We start from the raw sequence: 18,340 nt of genomic DNA on the forward strand, positions 1-18,340 counted from the left end.
GAACACTCAACTGCACAAAAACAAATTGCACTAGTTTATTCAAATGTGTAATCCATCAGAAACCAGAAAAAAGAAACCAAACTCCTAAAACAAGTTAAATGATCTTTAGATGTTATCTGATAATATCCCTTGAAAATTCCAACTTCAATTATGTTGATTGCAAATAGCAGTGCTCAATATATTTTACAGACAATTTCATCAACTTCTAACGCAAAGGCAGGTTAGGAAGAAGATTAGGGAGGAGAGAGATTCCTGTAGTTCAATGGTTGGAGACCAAGATTGTTATTCTTCAAAGCTACCACATCTCACCAACATTCATACCCTGTAACACCCATGAAGAAATCACAAAAGGGAAGCAAACGACAAAAACTAATCAATCAGAATAGAGATTGAAAAACAAGAAGTCCATCCATAAATCAAATAGAGATGAATAAATTGAACAAAAAGAAACGTTGTCTTGATTGCATTTAAACCTAAAGCAGAATGGGTCTCCACCATAGCTTCCATGTGTGACCAAGAGTTCATAGATTACCTCTCCTAGAACACCAAAGGAAAAATCACAAAGTCCATAAAACTAGACACTTAGAACCGACAAAGAGACATATAAACAAAAAGAACTCATGATATTCCGTGTAGAGATCAGCAAATCAAACTCAAGGCAGTGGCGGTGGCTCAACACTGTGCCGTTATCATTTTGATGCACCACGCGCTGCAGAAAAACAGGGTAACAATCGACATTAATGTCTTGCGTTGTGACCATAGCCAGAAAGAATAAGTGATACAGAAGACTGATGACGAAACCCTAACAATAAGCCGTGTTTATTCCTTTGAATCAAGAATTGTAAAACTTTAATGATCCGATCTTGAATAAGCAACACCTTGGAACAGAAAACTGATAAAGAAACCCTAACAATTATGCATGAAGCTAGAAACCCTGAACAGAAAACTGATAAAGAAATCGTGAAAAGAAAAGAAGTAACAGTGAAAACTAGAAAAGGTCACCATAATTATGCATGAAGCTAACGTCTTCATAAAATGTTGCCCAACAATATTCGAACACTCAACTGCACAAAAACAAATTGCACTAGTTTATTCAAATGTGTAATCCATCAGAAACCAGAAAAAAGAAACCAAACTCCTAAAACAAGTTAAATGATCTTTAGATGTTATCTGATAATATCCCTTGAAAATTCCAACTTCAATTATGTTGATTGCAAATAGCAGTGCTCAATATATTTTACAGACAATTTCATCAACTTCTAACGCAAAGGCAGGTTAGGAAGAAGATTAGGGAGGAGAGAGATTCCTGTAGTTCAATGGTTGGAGACCAAGATTGTTATTCTTCAAAAGCTACCACATCTCACCAACATTCATACCCTGTAACACCCATGAAGAAATCACAAAAGGGAAGCAAACGACAAAAACTAATCAATCAGAATTGAAAGATTGAAAAACAAGAAGTCCATCCATAAATCAAATAGAGATGAATAAATTGAACAAAAAGAAACGTTGTCTTGATTGCATTTAAACCTAAAGCAGAATGGGTCTCCACCATAGCTTCCATGTGTGACCAAGAGTTCATAGATTACCTCTCCTAGAACACCAAAGGAAAAATCACAAAGTCCATAAAACTAGACACTTAGAACCGACAAAGAGACATATAAACGAAAAGAACTCATGATATTCCGTGTAGAGATCAGCAAATCAAACTCAAGGCGGTGGCGGTGGCTCAACACTGTGCCGTTATTATTTTGATGCACCACGCGCTGCAGAAAAACAGGGTAACAATCGACATTAATGTCTTGCGTTGTGACCATAGCCAGAAAGAATAAGTGATACAGAAGACTGATGACGAAACCCTAACAATAAGCCGTGTTTAATCCTATGAATCAAGAATTGTAAAACTTTAATGATCCGATCTTGAATAGGCAACACCTTGGAACAGAAAACTGATAAAGAAACCCTAACAATTATGCATGAAGCTAGAAACCCTGAACAGAAAACTGATAAAGAAATGGTGAAAAGAAAAGAAGTAGGAACGGTGAAAACTAGAAAAGGTCACCATAATTATGCATGAAGCTAACGTCTTCATAAAATGTTGCCCAACAATATTCGAACACTCAACTGCACAAAAACAAATTGCACTAGTTTATTCAAATGTGTAATCCATCAGAAACCAGAAAAAAGAAACCAAACTCCTAAAACAAGTTAAATGATCTTTAGATGTTATCTGATAATATCCCTTGAAAATTCCAACTTCAATTATGTTGATTGCAAATAGCAGTGCTCAATATATTTTACAGACAATTTCATCAACTTCTAACGCAAAGGCAGGTTAGGAAGAAGATTAGGGAGGAGAGAGATTCCTGTAGTTCAACATGATAAAAAATATTCCAATGTATAGGTAGCAAAATTTTCCAAACAAAGAGGCAGGAACAAAGAGCCCAACCTTGCTGTCCTAAATTATCCGCCGCTGAGATAGGAAATATTATCTAACATGTACATAAACCTGTGGAAAACACAAAGACACCCACATTCCAGTAGGTTAGGAAGAAGATTAGGGAGGAGAGAGATTCCTGTAGTTCAACATGATAAAAAATATTCCAATGTATAGGTAGCAAAATTTTCCAAACAAAGAGGCAGGAACAAAGAGCCCAACCTTGTTGTCCTAAATTATCTGCGGCTGAGATAGGAAATATTATCTAACATGTACAGAAACCTGTGGAAAACACAAAGACACCCACATTCCAGTTCACACTGTCAAGAAATCAAATCTCAAGACATAAGGACAACCAATCTAGAAAAAATGATTTTATTCCCAAGGTTGTCGAAAACCAAGATCTTAATCTTCAACCACAGCCACAACACCCCACCAACATAACCCTGTAACACCCAAGAAGAAATCACAAAAAGGAATGATTTGATAAAACTAAACACTCGAAATTGATAAGGAAGACTGGAAACCCAAATCCACAGTCCAAATAGAGATAATCATATTGAATGAAAAGAATTTTTGTCTTGATTGTGTTTAAAAACATAAAGCTGAACAGGAAGTCCTTGACAATCTATGCCATAGTTTCCATGTGCCACTGCGTGTTCATATGTTATCTCTCCTATAACACCAAAATAAAAATCACAAATTTAGGTAACTAGATAATTAGAATCATCAAAGAAATATTGATATGAAAAGAATTCATGAAATACAGTTGAGAGCAACAAATCAAGGCTGAACACTATGAAGGATGTTACTGTTATAATACCCTACGCTGCTGAAAAACAGGTTAACAATACAATGTGTATGACTGGTGTTAAAACCATAGACAGAAAAATAAAAGTAATATAGAATAAATTAGATTAATCCAAAACCATTTGCCATTCTTAGCCTTCCAAATCAAGAATCTTAAAACACTCTTACACTTGAGCACAAGTAATTCTTAGCCTTTTGAGTGATAGTTGATAAGTAAAAAGTGATAACTAATAAGTGATAAGTGATAATTGATAGTGGATAAGTGATAAGTATTATCAAGTAATAACTGATAAAGAGGCAAGACAATAAACACACACAAACTGATGATACCAAACCCGTTATATTCAATAATTCACAAAAAATCAGACTTCAAAATCGTGAAATGGAAGAGAAATATGTCAAAGAACCAAGAATTCAAACTCCAGGAAAGTGTCGCCATAATTGTGCATGAAGCTAGATTTATCATGTAATGTTGCTCTCAAACACTTAACTGCACAAAAACAAGTGCACAATTTAATTCATATGTGCAAACATTCAAGAAAGAAAAAAGACAAACAAACTCGTCAAAGTAAAATAATCCTAAGCTGTTCATGTTATTGTCTGATAAAATCCCTTCAAAATTCCAACTTCAATTGTGATGATTGTAGACTGCAGTGCTCAATATATAAAAGTGACAATTTAACCAAACTCCAAAGGCAGGTCTCATGTACCACTGTAACCAAGATGATATTTAATTAGGAGAGAAGAGATCATTCATAGATCAACACCATCAAAAACTTCCGATGAAAAGTAAAAGAGTTGCAAATTTATCCAAACCAAGAGGCAGGAATAAAGAGCCCAGCCATGACCGTCCAAAATCCCCCATCCTGCCATAGGAAATATATATAACTCTACAGAAAAACACAACGACCACAACATTCAGTTCTCACTGTCAAGAAGCCAAATCTTAAAAATATTCATAAATAACAAAAACAAATAAAAAGAGTGATTTTATTCCCATGGTTGGAGACCAAGATTGTTATTCTTCAAAAGCTACCACATCCCACCAACATTCATACCCTGTAACACCCATGAAGAAATCACAAAAGGGAAGCAAACGACAAAAACTAATCAATCAGAATTGAAAGATTGAAAAACAAGAAGTCCATCCATAAATCAAATAGAGATGAATAAATTGAACAAAAAGAAACGTTGTCTTGATTGCATTTAAACCTAAAGCAGAATGGGTCTCCACCATAGCTTCCATGTGTGACCAAGAGTTCATAGATTACCTCTCCTAGAACACCAAAGGAAAAATCACAAAGTCCATAAAACTAGACACTTAGAACCGACAAAGAGTATAAACGAAAAGAACTCATGATATTCCGTGTAGAGATCAGCAAATCAAACTCAAGGCGGTGGCGGTGGAGCTGGCTCAACACTGTGCCGTTATTATTTTGATGCACCACGTGCTGCAGAAAAACAGGGTAACAATCAACGTTAATGTCTTGTGTTGTGACCATAGCCAGAAAAAATAAGTGATACAGAAGACTGATGACGAAACCCTAACAATAAGCCGTGTTTAATCCTTTGAATCAAGAATTGTAAAACTTCTATGATCCGATCTTGAATAGGCAACACCTTGGAACAGAAAACTGATAAAGAAACCCTAACAATTAAGCAATAATTTCGAAAGAATAATATCAAAACAATCGAAAGAAGAAGTGTCGATTTCTTAGAGTCTTCGTCATATCATAATCAAACCCCCAATTAAGATGTATCAGATGACAAAAATAAGAATCTAAAAATCTGAATTCCATATAGAAAGGAAACAATCGGGTTACAAGTATCAAGAACAAGACCAGCAAAGTTCGGAATCATGTAATCGATATCAACAATCACCAGAATGCAAGAATAGAGAATGAAGAACAAACGAGAGAAAGATTATAAGAAACCAAAACACCGCGACCAGCTACATTGAGAATGAGGGAAATAGTTAGACTAGAGAAGGTTTATATAGAAAAGGCAGTTAGGATAGACGGCTGAGATAAAACTGATGGTGGAAATTTTAACGGTTAAGATGCAATCAAAATAAGACCGTTGACGCGGTTTCTAATAAGGCGGTGTTGAAAGGCTGGCTGAATCATACTATTTCGTTGGATAATCTTTTGGTTTAAAATTCCATTATTTTTTTAACTTGTTTGCAATGGTAACTCAGATAAAAATATATCTAAGATAATTAACACGATACGATCTTATTTTGAAACAATTAATACGATAACAACATAATTAAATTTATTTATTCAACATTCAAATAATATTTTTAATTTTAAAAATATTAATTTTAATATAATAAATTTACATGAAATTCTAATTCAAGGGATATAATTATTAAATATTTTTATTTTTCTGCATATAAACCTATTAACATTACATTGATATATGAGACGAGAACCTAAGATTATTTTTCATAAAATTTGTTACATTATATTTAGACTTTAAATTTTATATATAATAAACTATAACTTTAAAAGTACATATTTTTCTTAAGCATTAATTAAATATTTCATTGTATAACTAATAATTAGTATTATACAATATCATAAAAAGAAATTAGTATTTACAACATGCCGTAAACAGAAATGTAAAAACTAAATAATATTATTTACATTTTCATAATATAGTATAGCATGTTTCAAACAAATCTCAAACATAGTTTTAAATTAAATATTTCTTCAAATAATTTGACTAGAATAATTTTTAATTAAACTATATTTAATTTTTTTATCCAATTTCAAATTTTCGAAGTTTCTTTCTTAAAGAACTACGAAAAAGTTAAAAAAAAAAAAATACTAATAAACAAAACTAACATCGAATACCAGTAAACCTATTCCAATGTGTTTATTTGATTTATTAACATTCTTTCAATAAGATATATATTGCTCTTCAAAAAGCATAATTTTAAAGTCAAAGAGTAAATAATATTTTTAAACCTGATGTCATGTTTACATTAATTAACTAATGCTTATAAGACTAACATGAGATTATTTATACTCTTGCCAAATTTTCTGCGAAAGATCTATGACTCTTTTACTACATCTAGCTCTCTTAGTTAGTGGACTAGTTTGTGACTTTCGCCTTGTTTTCCCAATCCTGCTAAAAATCCTAAAGTTATTAGTGTTAAGTCACAATAATTCATTATTCATTATAAAATAGAAAGCAAACCCTTACCCAAAAAAAAAATTGTTCTTTATTCCCTGTATAAACCAATACGGAACCTAAAACTTAATTATTTCATTGATGACCTTGTGAAGATTTTGACAAATGTTAATAAGTTTAAATTTAATTTAATTTGAAGCATCCTAATGCGTCGGAAGCTGCTTTAATTTGGATCATTAATTCTACTTCATCCGGTCACAAATATTAAAAAGAAAATTGATCAAAAATTTGGACCAAATACATTTTAACATTTGTTTATATTTGTTACCAATACATTTTAACATTTGTTTATATTTGTTACCAAAAGAAGTACCTTGTTAAGACTACTTTACGGGTTTTTGTTAACTAGAACAAAAGAGAAATATTGGTATTCGAGGATCAAACAAATATAAAGGTTTTTTAAGAAAAAAAATACAATCTAGAAGTCCACCCATAATATCCTCATTGGTCATAACTATTTCTAATAATAAAAACTACTATACCTTGAAAAGGTTCCTTTCTCTATGCAACTGTTTTTTTTCAGGACTAGTCAAGCTTATTGCATGTATAGTCTATAAAACATTGAAAACTAAACCAACTGACCATCAAAATAAAAATCCAGATACAACTTAATCCTAAGTCATCTCCTCATAAAAATAACCATCTTTAAAAGGGTTACCCCTTCATTAAGCAATTTTTCTATCTCGGGAATATAAAAGGCTTCTTTTACAGTGATAAGGCATCTATTGCATCAGTGATTTGTAGTTTTGCTGGGGACAACTGCTTCATTGTGTGTCTAACTTTGATAAAGATCCTTGCCATCAGGTCCGACTTCAAAAATGCCGCTGGAATAACTGCTATGTCCAACAGGGAACATATTGCTAATTTAATTAGTTTCCCTTAAAAATATTGATGTCATAGAAATTTGAGTCGGGAAACAAGTCAAAAGCAAAATCTCTTGTTTGTATCATTTGCCTTTCTGCCAACTACAACTTTTCTGGAATAACTTAATCAAAGAGCTCATAGTAAACAATAAATACAAAACTATAACCTATACCGATTAAGAGAGGAGAAAGAGAGGGGCTAGAAAAACAAACAACACATATACCTGATTTGATTGGCTAATGAAAAAAAATGAAATAAGGAATGAGTGAGATAACTGCAGGTAGGCATCACTTTAACGTTCGACCAATTTAACTAAATCAGTTTTGCAATGGTTTTGCCTTTCGAATGTGGCCCATGCTATTGACCAGATCCTTGCGGGTGCATACAGGGAACATATTGATGTTTTTGAATGCTTTCAACTGCCACAGAACATATGGGAAACTGAGCTGATCCCTAGAAGTGAAGCGAACCACCTCATTAAACCAGACACACATCAATAGATTTGTTAGTGGCGTATGCTTCCTCACTATAACAGAGGCTTCACATAGAGCTGCAAAAACAAGTTTGATTGAACATTGTAAATTGTTGGGACTATGTCTAATCAGTGAAAGTGAAAGTTTGGTAACAGACTCAATGACATCTATTGACAAACATATAGCTATATACAATATCAATTCAAAAGATGACAGCTAAATTTTGGATAAAACAGAACAAAAATCTCTGTTATGAAGAAAAGAAGACTTAATGTTAAAATTACTGTTAGCTAATGAAAAGATGATCAATGAATACCTTTCTTTCCATTAAATCTCTTGTCTTCAGGCAAGCCATCTTTTCTGTATTGATTCAGTTGCACTTCAACTTCCTCCGGCTTGGCTTTGTTTTTCTTGACAACAGCCTTTGCTTCATCATAGACACTACCGCGAGCTCCATGTTCTGAGATGGCAAGTAAAGAACTAGTGCGCCAAAGGAGTGCTTCCAACACACCTAGTGGGTCCCTCCTAAATTGGGACTTGGAGTCTACCCAAATAGAGTATTTTGCATGAGGAAAAAGGCGATGGCTTAACATCTGAAAAAATTGCAAGCTCACACATGGTTGAACAGGGAAACAGATACACAAAAGCCATTATGCCCATATATCTCATTTTATCCTTGACAAAATAAAGCATGTGCCCATGGAGTTAATGAAGACAACAACCATTCTGTACATGATTCATATTGCAGTGGGAAAGTGCAGCAACAGAACTACTATGCACGTGAAACATTATCATGATGTAGCAAGTGACATTTATAGGAAGAGATGTGGGCATCAAAGATTTAATACCTTGGGAATTTTACCATTCAACCTTTGATCGGAAAAAGGAAGATCTTGAACGACAATTACACGCCATTTTCCAACAAATCCATTGTCTCCTACTCTGCGACCCACTAATTCCTGCGCTTTTAGGGTGATTTCATCCCAGAATGCTACATAGCAAACCTGCATACCACTAAATAGATTTGGCAAATAAGATTAGTGACTTCTAAGATACGTCAAGAATAAATTCTAATACTACTTATTTAACCTTCTTAAGCGAAGCCTTTGACATTCCAATCGGTTGATAGAGATCATCGCCGCCACCAAATGCACAAGTAGATACCGCCACTTTGCAACCTTCCATGAAACTTTTATCTTCATCAGATATTCTAAACCCTCCATTCACACTGTAGAACCCACAATGTACCATCATAGTTTCTTTCACCTATACAATGAAGAACCAAAACCAAATCAAACTGCATATTACATATAACAGAATATATAACTACAACCAAGCAAATCAAGTAGTGACAAAAGTAGCCAAAAACATAAATTACATACAGTTAATCTAGGAAAAAATAATTTAAGCACTACTAATCACCTCGAAACTTCTATCTCTTTCCTCAAATGTTTGATTTCCAGTAAATAAATTAAATCTTGTATCCTCCGCACGCAATTGAGACAACGTCGTATTCCCTCCTATAAAAGGCGCATCTCTCTCTGACATATACAAGACTTTACCAATAGGTAAACTAGTTTCTCCTTCCACAGGAATCTCTAATTGCTCAAGTTTTTCAGGTGGTAGAAGCTTCAAGCAACCTGATAGAATTAATCCACATGTCATACACAAATTGGCCTCCTTGAGTTTTATCAAAATAAAAAACAAAACCGCACTCATTACTACATATGCAATGAAAGAATTAAGGGCAGTAAAAATAAGTACATGTTTGCATTCACTGTTGTGATAGACCAACAAAATGTTTCCAAAAACATAAAATTAATGTTGATATGTTGAGTGTTCTAATGGAGAATTGCTTTTTACTCTAGAATCAATTATGACTCTAACTGGCAAGGCCAATCTTATAGCATATAAGTTTGTATGATCAAAGTAAAGTTGTTTGGTAACCATCCTTCTCTCACAAGTTTATAACAATTTTTCACTAGCTCTAGCGTCTTTTGCAATCGATTTTATAGCTTAGAGTGTATCATTCTTTCTCTCATTTCAACCTTAATTATCTTAATCGAAAAAAATTTAAATATTAATTAAAAAAATCTTTTATCTCATTTTATATCTATTAGCTAGCTCAACAACTAATTTTACCAAACACTCAAATTCAATCTCCAAGGTTATCTGCTATGAACTAGTTTATCCACTCCATCACATATCAGCTATTCGCTTCATTTTACCAAATAGAGCTTATAGCTAGCTTTGGACTCCAAACATAATTTTAGCCTCAACTTTTTTACATGAATCCCTCTAAACCTAAACTCAGAAGCAAACCAACTAACTTTAAATCAAAATAAATTCTACAAAATTAAAAATGAACTTACGTTCTCTGACACCAGCAACAACATGAGTAGTAGGATCAAGACGATCCAAGTTAGGGTGGGATTGTTTAACCAATGTGGGAGTAGATCCATCGACATGAGTGCGTGATTGTGGAACTAGACCAATTCGTGTGGCTTCGTAAAAGAGCAAACACGCAGCTGGAATAATGATAAGTAGCATCCAGTATTTAAGCAGAAGTTTTCTCAGCAATCGTTTGTGGCCAAGTTTCTTCCGTTTCCGTCGAGCGCGAACACGCATCCGACCTAGTTCGTCGGATTCGTCGTCGGAAACTAAGATCGATACGCCGTGGTGATTATTGTTTTGGAACATTGCTGAGGAATTTGGCGTGAAATGCGAAGAGGGGAAAATTGTGATAACGCCGAAATTAAACTACCTAAAACTGCCCCTCTGCGTGTGATTGATTGATTTACTTTGTGAGAGCTGCAAAATTAATGAGGGCTTTAAAGCGAATATTTTGTTTTGGGTTCCATTTCTGCCATTGATGCGATCCGAACAGCGTTTGAGTTTGAGGTTATTGCAATAAAACGATAGTAATTTTTTTGTGTAAGTTCGGTATTTACTCTTCCTAATCCTTATGCCATGTCCCTCATTGGGTGTTATTTTATTCAACTTCTTTTCCATGGTTTCACTGGTTTTTTTTTTTTTTTTTTAAATTAAATGTTAAAAATCGCACATAATATGAAATTTTGAATTCAAATCTAATATATGATATTCAATATAATAATTTTAATATTTATTAATTGAATTATATTTTATAATTATATATTCATTAGTTTTTTTAATATTATTATTTTAATTAATTTTATTACTGACTTATTAATGAGACAGGTAATTCTCATATTTAATCTGTTAAACGACGTTTATTTATTAATTGTAATGATATGATAACTTCTCTCTAAAATAAAATTTTATATAACTGTATTATTCATAAGAAAACTTTTCTCTAAAATTGAGAGGATTTGTCTAAATCAAAAAAAACCCAGAATTGCTAGATTACGACAATAAAAAAGTTGTGATAATTAATCTTCATCCATCTCAATCAAAACTTTTTCTTTTTGAAAGAACTTCAATCGAAAATTTTATTTTAGTAACATTTTTGTAGATAGAATAAGGGAACTATGTTTAATAAATATATATTTATATTAAAAAAATCTATTTTTTTTATTAGTGCCTCTACTATGAATCCTTAATATTATTTCCTTTAATTTTGATTATAAGTAAACATAACTATTTTATATTTATTTTAAAAAATATTTACGAGTACTAACATTATAATAAATCGAGTGACATTAGACTTGAATTTCTTACACAGAATCTCGGGATTAGAACTTTGTCCATGAAAAAAATGCAATTTAGATAATAGAATTCATTAAAAATGATCAATCAGGTTTCTCGGAGGAGATTAGTGTAAGATTGGTGGTTACTTCTCAAACATATTTTTCACAAAAACTTGTTCTATAAAAATTAAAAAAGTCATTTAAATATAACAAAATTAGTCAAATTTCTTATATTAGAGACCGCCAAATATAGATTTGTTTTAGTACTTATAAGGGAGGTGTAATCTCTTGTTGCCAGTGACCAAATACATATCAAAGCATCTCCAGCTGTGCCAGAAGCAATGGCTTAACCTTTACTGATTTAGATCACGTAATCGTTAATTGTAAGGCTTTTTGTGTCTATGTTGGTTAATACTAGTGTGGTTTTTATTAATTACGATAGGTGAAAGCAAAGCTGATATAATGGTTTTGTTGGGGTTGTTATAAACCTTGACTCTATTTCTTGGGTGGGAAGTGTCCCAAACCCAATTGCTTCTATCGTTTGTTCTGAGTCCCTCTTTGGGCGTTGAATGAAGTGCTTTCCCGTGAAAAATAAAGATGTTATACACATGATTCGGGGCCAGGGCCATAACAACCATCGTCAGAAATTTTACAGATAGTTGAGATATTCAGAAACAATCTTTTCACAGGCTTTCAATACACCTAATTCGGGAACAAATACACATAATGAGACCTTCGACATAGTAAAAAGGTTATCTTGACTGGCTATTACCTACATTTCGCAATTCAATACAATCAAGCGAATAAGAAATATGAAAACAAAGGGCAGGATTCCGTATACAGATGCCTCAGGGGAAACCTACAATTGATAGTTCTGAAACCGCAAGTAACCAACTACAAGAATACAGAGAAGAAAGAAAAAGACAGACCAGACCATATATGAAAAACTCCAACATCAACGTTTGGAATATTGAGGGGCTTTACGAGCTTTCTTGAGACCAACTTTCTTCCTCTCAACAACTCTAGAATCTCTGGTCAGAAGCCCTTGTTGTCTCAAAGGTACTCTATGACCTTCACTCACCTTTAGCAACGCACGAGCAATGCCAAGGGTGATTGCCTGTGCCTGGCCGGAGAGGCCACCACCCTCAGCTTTAATAAATACATCATAACTATTTTCATATCCCAAAGTTATTAAGGGCACCTTAATGTATTGAAGCCACAACGGATTTCCCTGAAGATATTCCTGTACAACGTAAAAATCATAAATCAGACAAAAGAAGATAAACAGAGACAATGAATAACAACATAAGGACTAAAAAAAGTAGACAGAAATCAAAGCAAATGTTTGGATGGGGAGTACTGAAGGGAAAGCCACAGAAAGATTAAAATTTCATTTATGAAGTATGAGTTAGATTCGTGTATGTTTTCACCTTGGAGCTCCCTCCAATTTATATTTTATAAGGAACCTTCCTCTGCCTCGGCTACCTCTGAGGTCAGAGATTGGCAGTTGGATTCTAATTTCTAACAACTGAGACTCTGAGAGTATTGATCTCTCAGCAGTTTAATTCATTCAACGACTGACTTTTGGATGAGGCAGAATAGGATCCAAGTTCCTTATGTTTTGGGGATGAATAACACTGTATTGGAATTCATCTGAATTGATACTGAAATATGCACATAATGTTTAAAAAACTAAATAAGAAAATAAAAAGTTCATGATAGTCTATCTATGAACTATGAAGCAGACACTGAAAATGCAGATACAATGGTAACATTTGGGAAATTGAAAGTGATTGAATATAACCACATGCACCAGTGTGGTGTCAGTGTTACCCTTCCGCACCAACATGTTCTAAAGTGAGAAATTAGTAGAGTGAATAAATCAATGGTGGATATTATAGTCACTCATAATTAGAATCATGCATGTGCATATAACATTAACCATTGATTTGTTTATTAATGGTTGATATTACTCTCACTAGGAGCCTATTTGGTTCTAAAATGTCAATGCAACATAGTAGTAATCTATTATTTTATTTTAATTCTAAGAAATATTAAACTAGATAATATTTACTTGAAATGAAAATTCCATCTACCCTTCCGTCTTCTAATTGAGATTCTCATCAAACCCTAAATCCAATACTACATTAGAAAACGCATTCTAATGAAACATAAATTGGAAACACAAAATACAGTGTTCAATTAAATAAACCATTCCAGCAACAACAAAAAAAGGCACCTAGACTTCAAATTGGAAAACGCATATGAATAATGTAAACGAGAACGAAAGGGAAGAGAGGGAAGAGACCTTTGCGTCACGGTAATTAATGACAATTTTGCCAGTTCCTTCCTGGAGAACAACCCGAGCGACGGCAGATTTCCGGCGACCAGTACCGATGATAGTTTGAGCGGCGAATCCACCGGGAAGTCTTGATTTGACGTATTTTCGGAGGTCGTCGATTTCCGGTTCGGAAGGAGCAACGAGTGATGTTGCGGAAAGAGAGAATGAAGAGAATTTGGGAGAGCGGGAGAGGGTTCTGGAGAGAGAAAGAGTGGTTGGTTTATGAGAGATGTTGGAGGAAAATGAGAGTGAAGAAAGAGTAGCTGTGAGAGATGATAAGGAAACCGCCATGGTTTTGGACACTGATGAATGGATGTAGCCAGAGAAAGGGGATAATGGTTTTTTTATTTTCTTCTATAAAACGGGAAAAGATATATTGAATTTTCGTTTATGGTAAAAAATCTAAAAAGAGAAAGGGTAGACTTGCATTACTCAATTACAATTACACTTTTGAAATAATTTTAAACCATTCTTTTGTGATAAAAAAAAGTCTTGCATTACTCGATCAAAATTTTAATTTAATTAAAATAAGTTTTATGAAATTTAATTAAAAATACAAATATTTTTTAAATTAAAATGGATTATTTTTCTAAAAAATAACTTTATTATATTTTTTAATAAATTTTTAGTAACAAAATGTGATTCTTTACTTATATGAGATTTTTACTTCTTATTTTTTTTTTATAAATTTATTTTTATCTCTTCATTTTTATCATTTTACATTTGTCTTTATTCTAGTTTCATTTTTATATCTGTTTGTTTATCTTTATGATATTTAATAAAGAATAATTAAAAAAAATTGAAGAATAGAAACAAAAATTTTCAATTTTTGTTAGACATGCTTGATTTTTGAAAAGATAGTATATAAGTTGTTATGTCATAATTAATAATTAGTGTTAATTTTATATTATTTGACTCGTTTTATATGTATATGTAATGAGTTGATTTTTTTTAAAATATTAATTTTTAAATAACATTAATTTTCTATCTCAATTTTAAAGTATATGAGATAATCTACAAAATAATGTAAAGAATTGATAATCTTCTCTAGGTATTATTAAAAAATTTAACTCAAATAATAATGAAAATTAATATAACTTTAAGTATCTTAAAAAAATTATTTTGGTTTTACATTTTTTTTATTCATCTCTTTTATTTTTTTATTGTCATTTACTCGCATAAGGTTGAATGTTTGATAAATCCAATACCTCTTTAGTTGAAGTCTGGTAGGAATTACATTTTTGAATAGCCCTTATTTCAAACAAAATTTCCAAACTATCTTCTTTTGAAAATTATATATTAAATTTCTTTTTTTTAATTATAAATTGTTTTTGCAATTGGTGATTCTTCTAAGAAAGTTGGAATTTACAAAAAAAAATAAAGAGGTATATTGGATTTATCATATAAAAAAATGTAAAACAAAAATAATTTTCTCATATGTACGGGATTTTGACGACGTTTTGATATATCACGAATTTGTTCTTCTTTTTTTGTTCTTGAGGATGTTGAGGAAAAAATATTGTCGAAGAACTACTTTCACCTCGAATCAAGTTAGATATTTGATTTAATAGAGTATATAAATTTCCAAAACTTGAAATATGAAAGTTTTGTTAGATACATATTATTAAGTAACTGGATAACGGACTCAGGTGTATTAAAACGAGTATTGAACATGTTATACAATAATTCTTATTCACTTGATGCAGAAGATAGTCAATGATTGTCTTCTGGTTGAAGAAATGACATATGGTACCATGTCGAAGTTTAAAGTAGATGTCAACATCAATCGATCAACATAACATTGAATTCGAATGTGCGGCACAATTCTCTATAGAGTGTTGTCAAACACGTTGAACCCCAACTGCATTCCCCCGTCTCTCGTAAATCTCTAAACAAGTGCAACCACATAATATGTACTATGTTGTGGGATTTGTCAAACATTAATATGTTGCCGATCAATCTTGAAATGTAAGCTCTACAGTTAACATTGAAAATGTTTATCTCATCTATTTTAATTAATAAAATCCCCATTTCTTTGAGATTCAGGTGGCACGACTCCTAACAAATCTAAAAAATCATTTGTCCATGACTCCTAATCACTTACTTAGGTCCAATAATTGATTTAGGTGGCATGACTCTCAATCACTGCTTTGGTCCAATCAACGTACTATAGATTGAGAATTTTATGTACAGAAAGGGGATAACAACATCCGTCATCATTAGCTTCTGATTGAGTATACATAGACGATTGCATAGACAACATTAAATATGAAGTTGGTAAGTCTAACACTCACCAAGTCATGTGATTCAACCGAAATTGTTATTCTTTCATGGTGCATGAAACAGTCAACCTAAGAGGTCAACCAATTGGTCAATTTGAAGTCAACCTTCAAGGAAAATGGTGTGATTGTGGAAAATTTTAGGCTATACATGTGTCTTGTTCACATGTCATAGATGCATGTTTTTACTCTCGTCAAAACTATTTAGTGCATATGTCTGACGTGTACAAAGTTGTTAACGTATTCAACATCTACCAAAAAGAATTTTCACCTATACCCAATGAAGGATATTGACACACACATGAAATGCGGATAATTAAAAAAAGTCGTCCAAATAGTATTCGCATTAGAACTGAAATGAACGTTAGAGAAGAAGTGCTAAGAAAATGCGGATTATGTCGATTAACTGATCATACTCGAAATCGAAATCATTGTTCAAATGTTACAGACAACTCTGGTCAATCTACGTAATTTTTGTAAAATTTATGTTTTTTTTAATTATATATATATATATATATATATTGTTAATTTTAAAAAAATTAAATATAAAAAAAAATACATTTCTTTAAAGAAGTCGCGAGTTGCGAAAGCAATTTGTGTCTGAGAAAAAAAATATGTATTTTGTCACATAGATTTTAAAAAGGTTTAATAATTACTTTTTTTTTTAAATAAGGGCTATTCAAAATAAAAACTGACATCTTTTTACTATTTCTCTCAAATTTTATCCAAAAAATGGCAAAACTTTCAAGTGTATTTTAATTTAAATTAAATAAATGCTTTATTATTTTTATCAAAAATGTATTTTTTTATCATACAGCAGCAATGGATTCATAGTAATTTTTTGTTCAAAACTGTAAAAAAATGATCTTATTTTGCCTTCTTTTAAAATAGTTTTTTTTTTTATGTATAGTGAAAATATAATTTGTGATTATCTTTATTTTGAAATTTTTGTATTATTGTAGCCTAATATAAGAATTTGGACGTGATTTTGGCTAATTTATAAGAAAAAAATACATTAATTAATTTTATATCGATGTCTAATAAGAATTAAAAAATGTGATCAATAATTTTAAAAACAATTATAAAATAAATCTAGATGAGAAAACGATTAATTGTGGAGTCTATCATTCATGTCCCAAAAAGGGACCATTATATGCACCATAATATATCATTCAAGAACAATTTTATTAAAAAATATTAAAACATTTTTTTAATAAGAAACAACGTCATTATGATTGAAGAAAGTTGACGAGTACAAAGTATGGATCTAAGTAATTATCAGAAACAAAAACTAGTTAAACTAATCCATAATTGAAACTACAAGATTTCAAAGATTTTTCAAGGTAATATATCTTTAGTACAACTCAATGCAATTTCAATCCTAATGTGTGACATGACAAAAACTCATGAAATTGTGAAATGCATTTGTTGCCTCCTCTGTTCATTCAATCCAATATAAATCAATTTTCGTATGCAATTGATCCTCCCCAGTTCCTCACACGGCTTTCTGCATCATCAGCCTGTGATATTCAAAGGCATTAAATTAAATTTTAACAAACAACAAGTTACATATTTGTAGAACAAAAAAGGAAAATGGCATGGCCAAATTCCTAATGAGTCTAACTCACTTTGATGGAATATTTAATTCCAAAGTAGTCTTGAGTTTTTTTTTAAAAAAATCGGATATTCTCTGTACGCAACTGCAGAGACTAATCTCTCGAGTCTTACGCAACTGCAGAGACCAATCTCTCGAGTCTTGTAGAACCTAAATAAGCATCAAATACTCCCTAAGTTTTTTAACATTGTTGCATACTTAAACTCAAGTTTGAATTAGGAGCCTTACTTAAACTAGAAGAGACTTATGGCATCTCATCTAAACCTAACTTTAGTTGTGAAATGTTTCGAAAATCCTTATAAAATCCAATTAAAAAGAAAATCCTAAATATGAATTGCACCAACCTCTTTTTTCCAATTTGTTACTGAAGTGATGACTATAAGGATTATGGTCTGCAAGGCTATGCCTCCAATCATACCTGACCAAATACCCTGAATAACAGCAAATCATAGTTATAAAAAGAGTAAGAATGACATGAAAGAGTATATTTTGACTATACAATAAGAGATTGCAAAATAGTCATAGTTATTACTTATGTTATTGATTACTGATTAAATCCCTTGTATTAATTAAACTTTATTCAAAGTATTTTAAAGAAAGGGTAGTGCATCACCTCTGCTCCAAGATTAAATGTGAATCCCAACAATATTCCTGC

General features: G+C 32.0%; 3 protein-coding genes and 1 long non-coding RNA gene across 6 annotated transcripts in view; all 4 read right to left on the bottom strand.

Moving 5' to 3' along the window:
- Nucleotides 1-11: 11 nt before the first annotated feature.
- LOC113786117 (uncharacterized) lies at nt 12-5,344 on the bottom strand. Of its 2 annotated transcripts, XR_012162753.1 has the most exons (3): nt 2,660-5,222; nt 2,450-2,509; nt 12-2,124 (listed from the first exon to the last, which is right to left on the bottom strand). It is a non-coding gene; the product is annotated as an uncharacterized lncRNA (long non-coding RNA). The 2 variants fall into 2 exon arrangements; XR_012162752.1 differs by having other exon boundaries at nt 12-2,509; nt 2,660-5,344.
- Nucleotides 5,345-6,791: 1,447 nt separating this feature from the next.
- On the bottom strand, nt 6,792-10,737 carry LOC101497617 (probable hexosyltransferase MUCI70). Of its 2 annotated transcripts, XR_189749.4 has the most exons (7): nt 10,155-10,736; nt 9,205-9,422; nt 8,872-9,048; nt 8,631-8,786; nt 8,099-8,375; nt 7,533-7,859; nt 6,792-7,278 (listed from the first exon to the last, which is right to left on the bottom strand). XR_189749.4 is itself a non-coding variant. In XM_004499054.4 (6 exons), the coding sequence occupies exons 1-6, from the start codon at nt 10,480-10,482 to the stop codon at nt 7,627-7,629; spliced, it is 1,389 nt and encodes a 462-aa protein (XP_004499111.1). In that variant the 5' UTR covers nt 10,483-10,737; the 3' UTR covers nt 6,792-7,626. The 2 variants fall into 2 exon arrangements, 1 of the variants encoding a protein (XP_004499111.1); XM_004499054.4 differs by having other exon boundaries at nt 6,792-7,859; nt 10,155-10,737.
- A 1,353-nt stretch (nt 10,738-12,090) lies between these two features.
- Nucleotides 12,091-14,152, bottom strand: LOC101498070 (small ribosomal subunit protein uS9c). The gene is made up of 2 exons (XM_004499055.3): nt 13,759-14,152; nt 12,091-12,693 (listed from the first exon to the last, which is right to left on the bottom strand). Exons 1-2 carry the CDS (start codon nt 14,080-14,082, stop codon nt 12,406-12,408), a joined length of 612 nt encoding a protein of 203 aa, XP_004499112.1. The 5' UTR covers nt 14,083-14,152; the 3' UTR covers nt 12,091-12,405.
- A 3,193-nt stretch (nt 14,153-17,345) lies between these two features.
- The window catches only part of LOC101498407 (protein DETOXIFICATION 33), a 3,876-nt gene continuing 2,881 nt past the window's right edge, over nt 17,346-18,340 (bottom strand). The window contains 3 exon segments of the mRNA XM_012715361.3: nt 17,346-17,590; nt 18,030-18,116; nt 18,299-18,340. The exon segment at nt 18,299-18,340 is cut by the window's right edge and continues 17 nt beyond it. Of these exon segments, the coding sequence (XP_012570815.1) occupies nt 17,531-17,590; nt 18,030-18,116; nt 18,299-18,340 (189 nt within the window). The 3' untranslated portion in view covers nt 17,346-17,530.

Source organism: Cicer arietinum, chromosome 4, assembly GCF_000331145.2.
Source record: "Cicer arietinum cultivar CDC Frontier isolate Library 1 chromosome 4, Cicar.CDCFrontier_v2.0, whole genome shotgun sequence".
NCBI lineage: Eukaryota > Viridiplantae > Streptophyta > Magnoliopsida > Fabales > Fabaceae > Cicer > Cicer arietinum.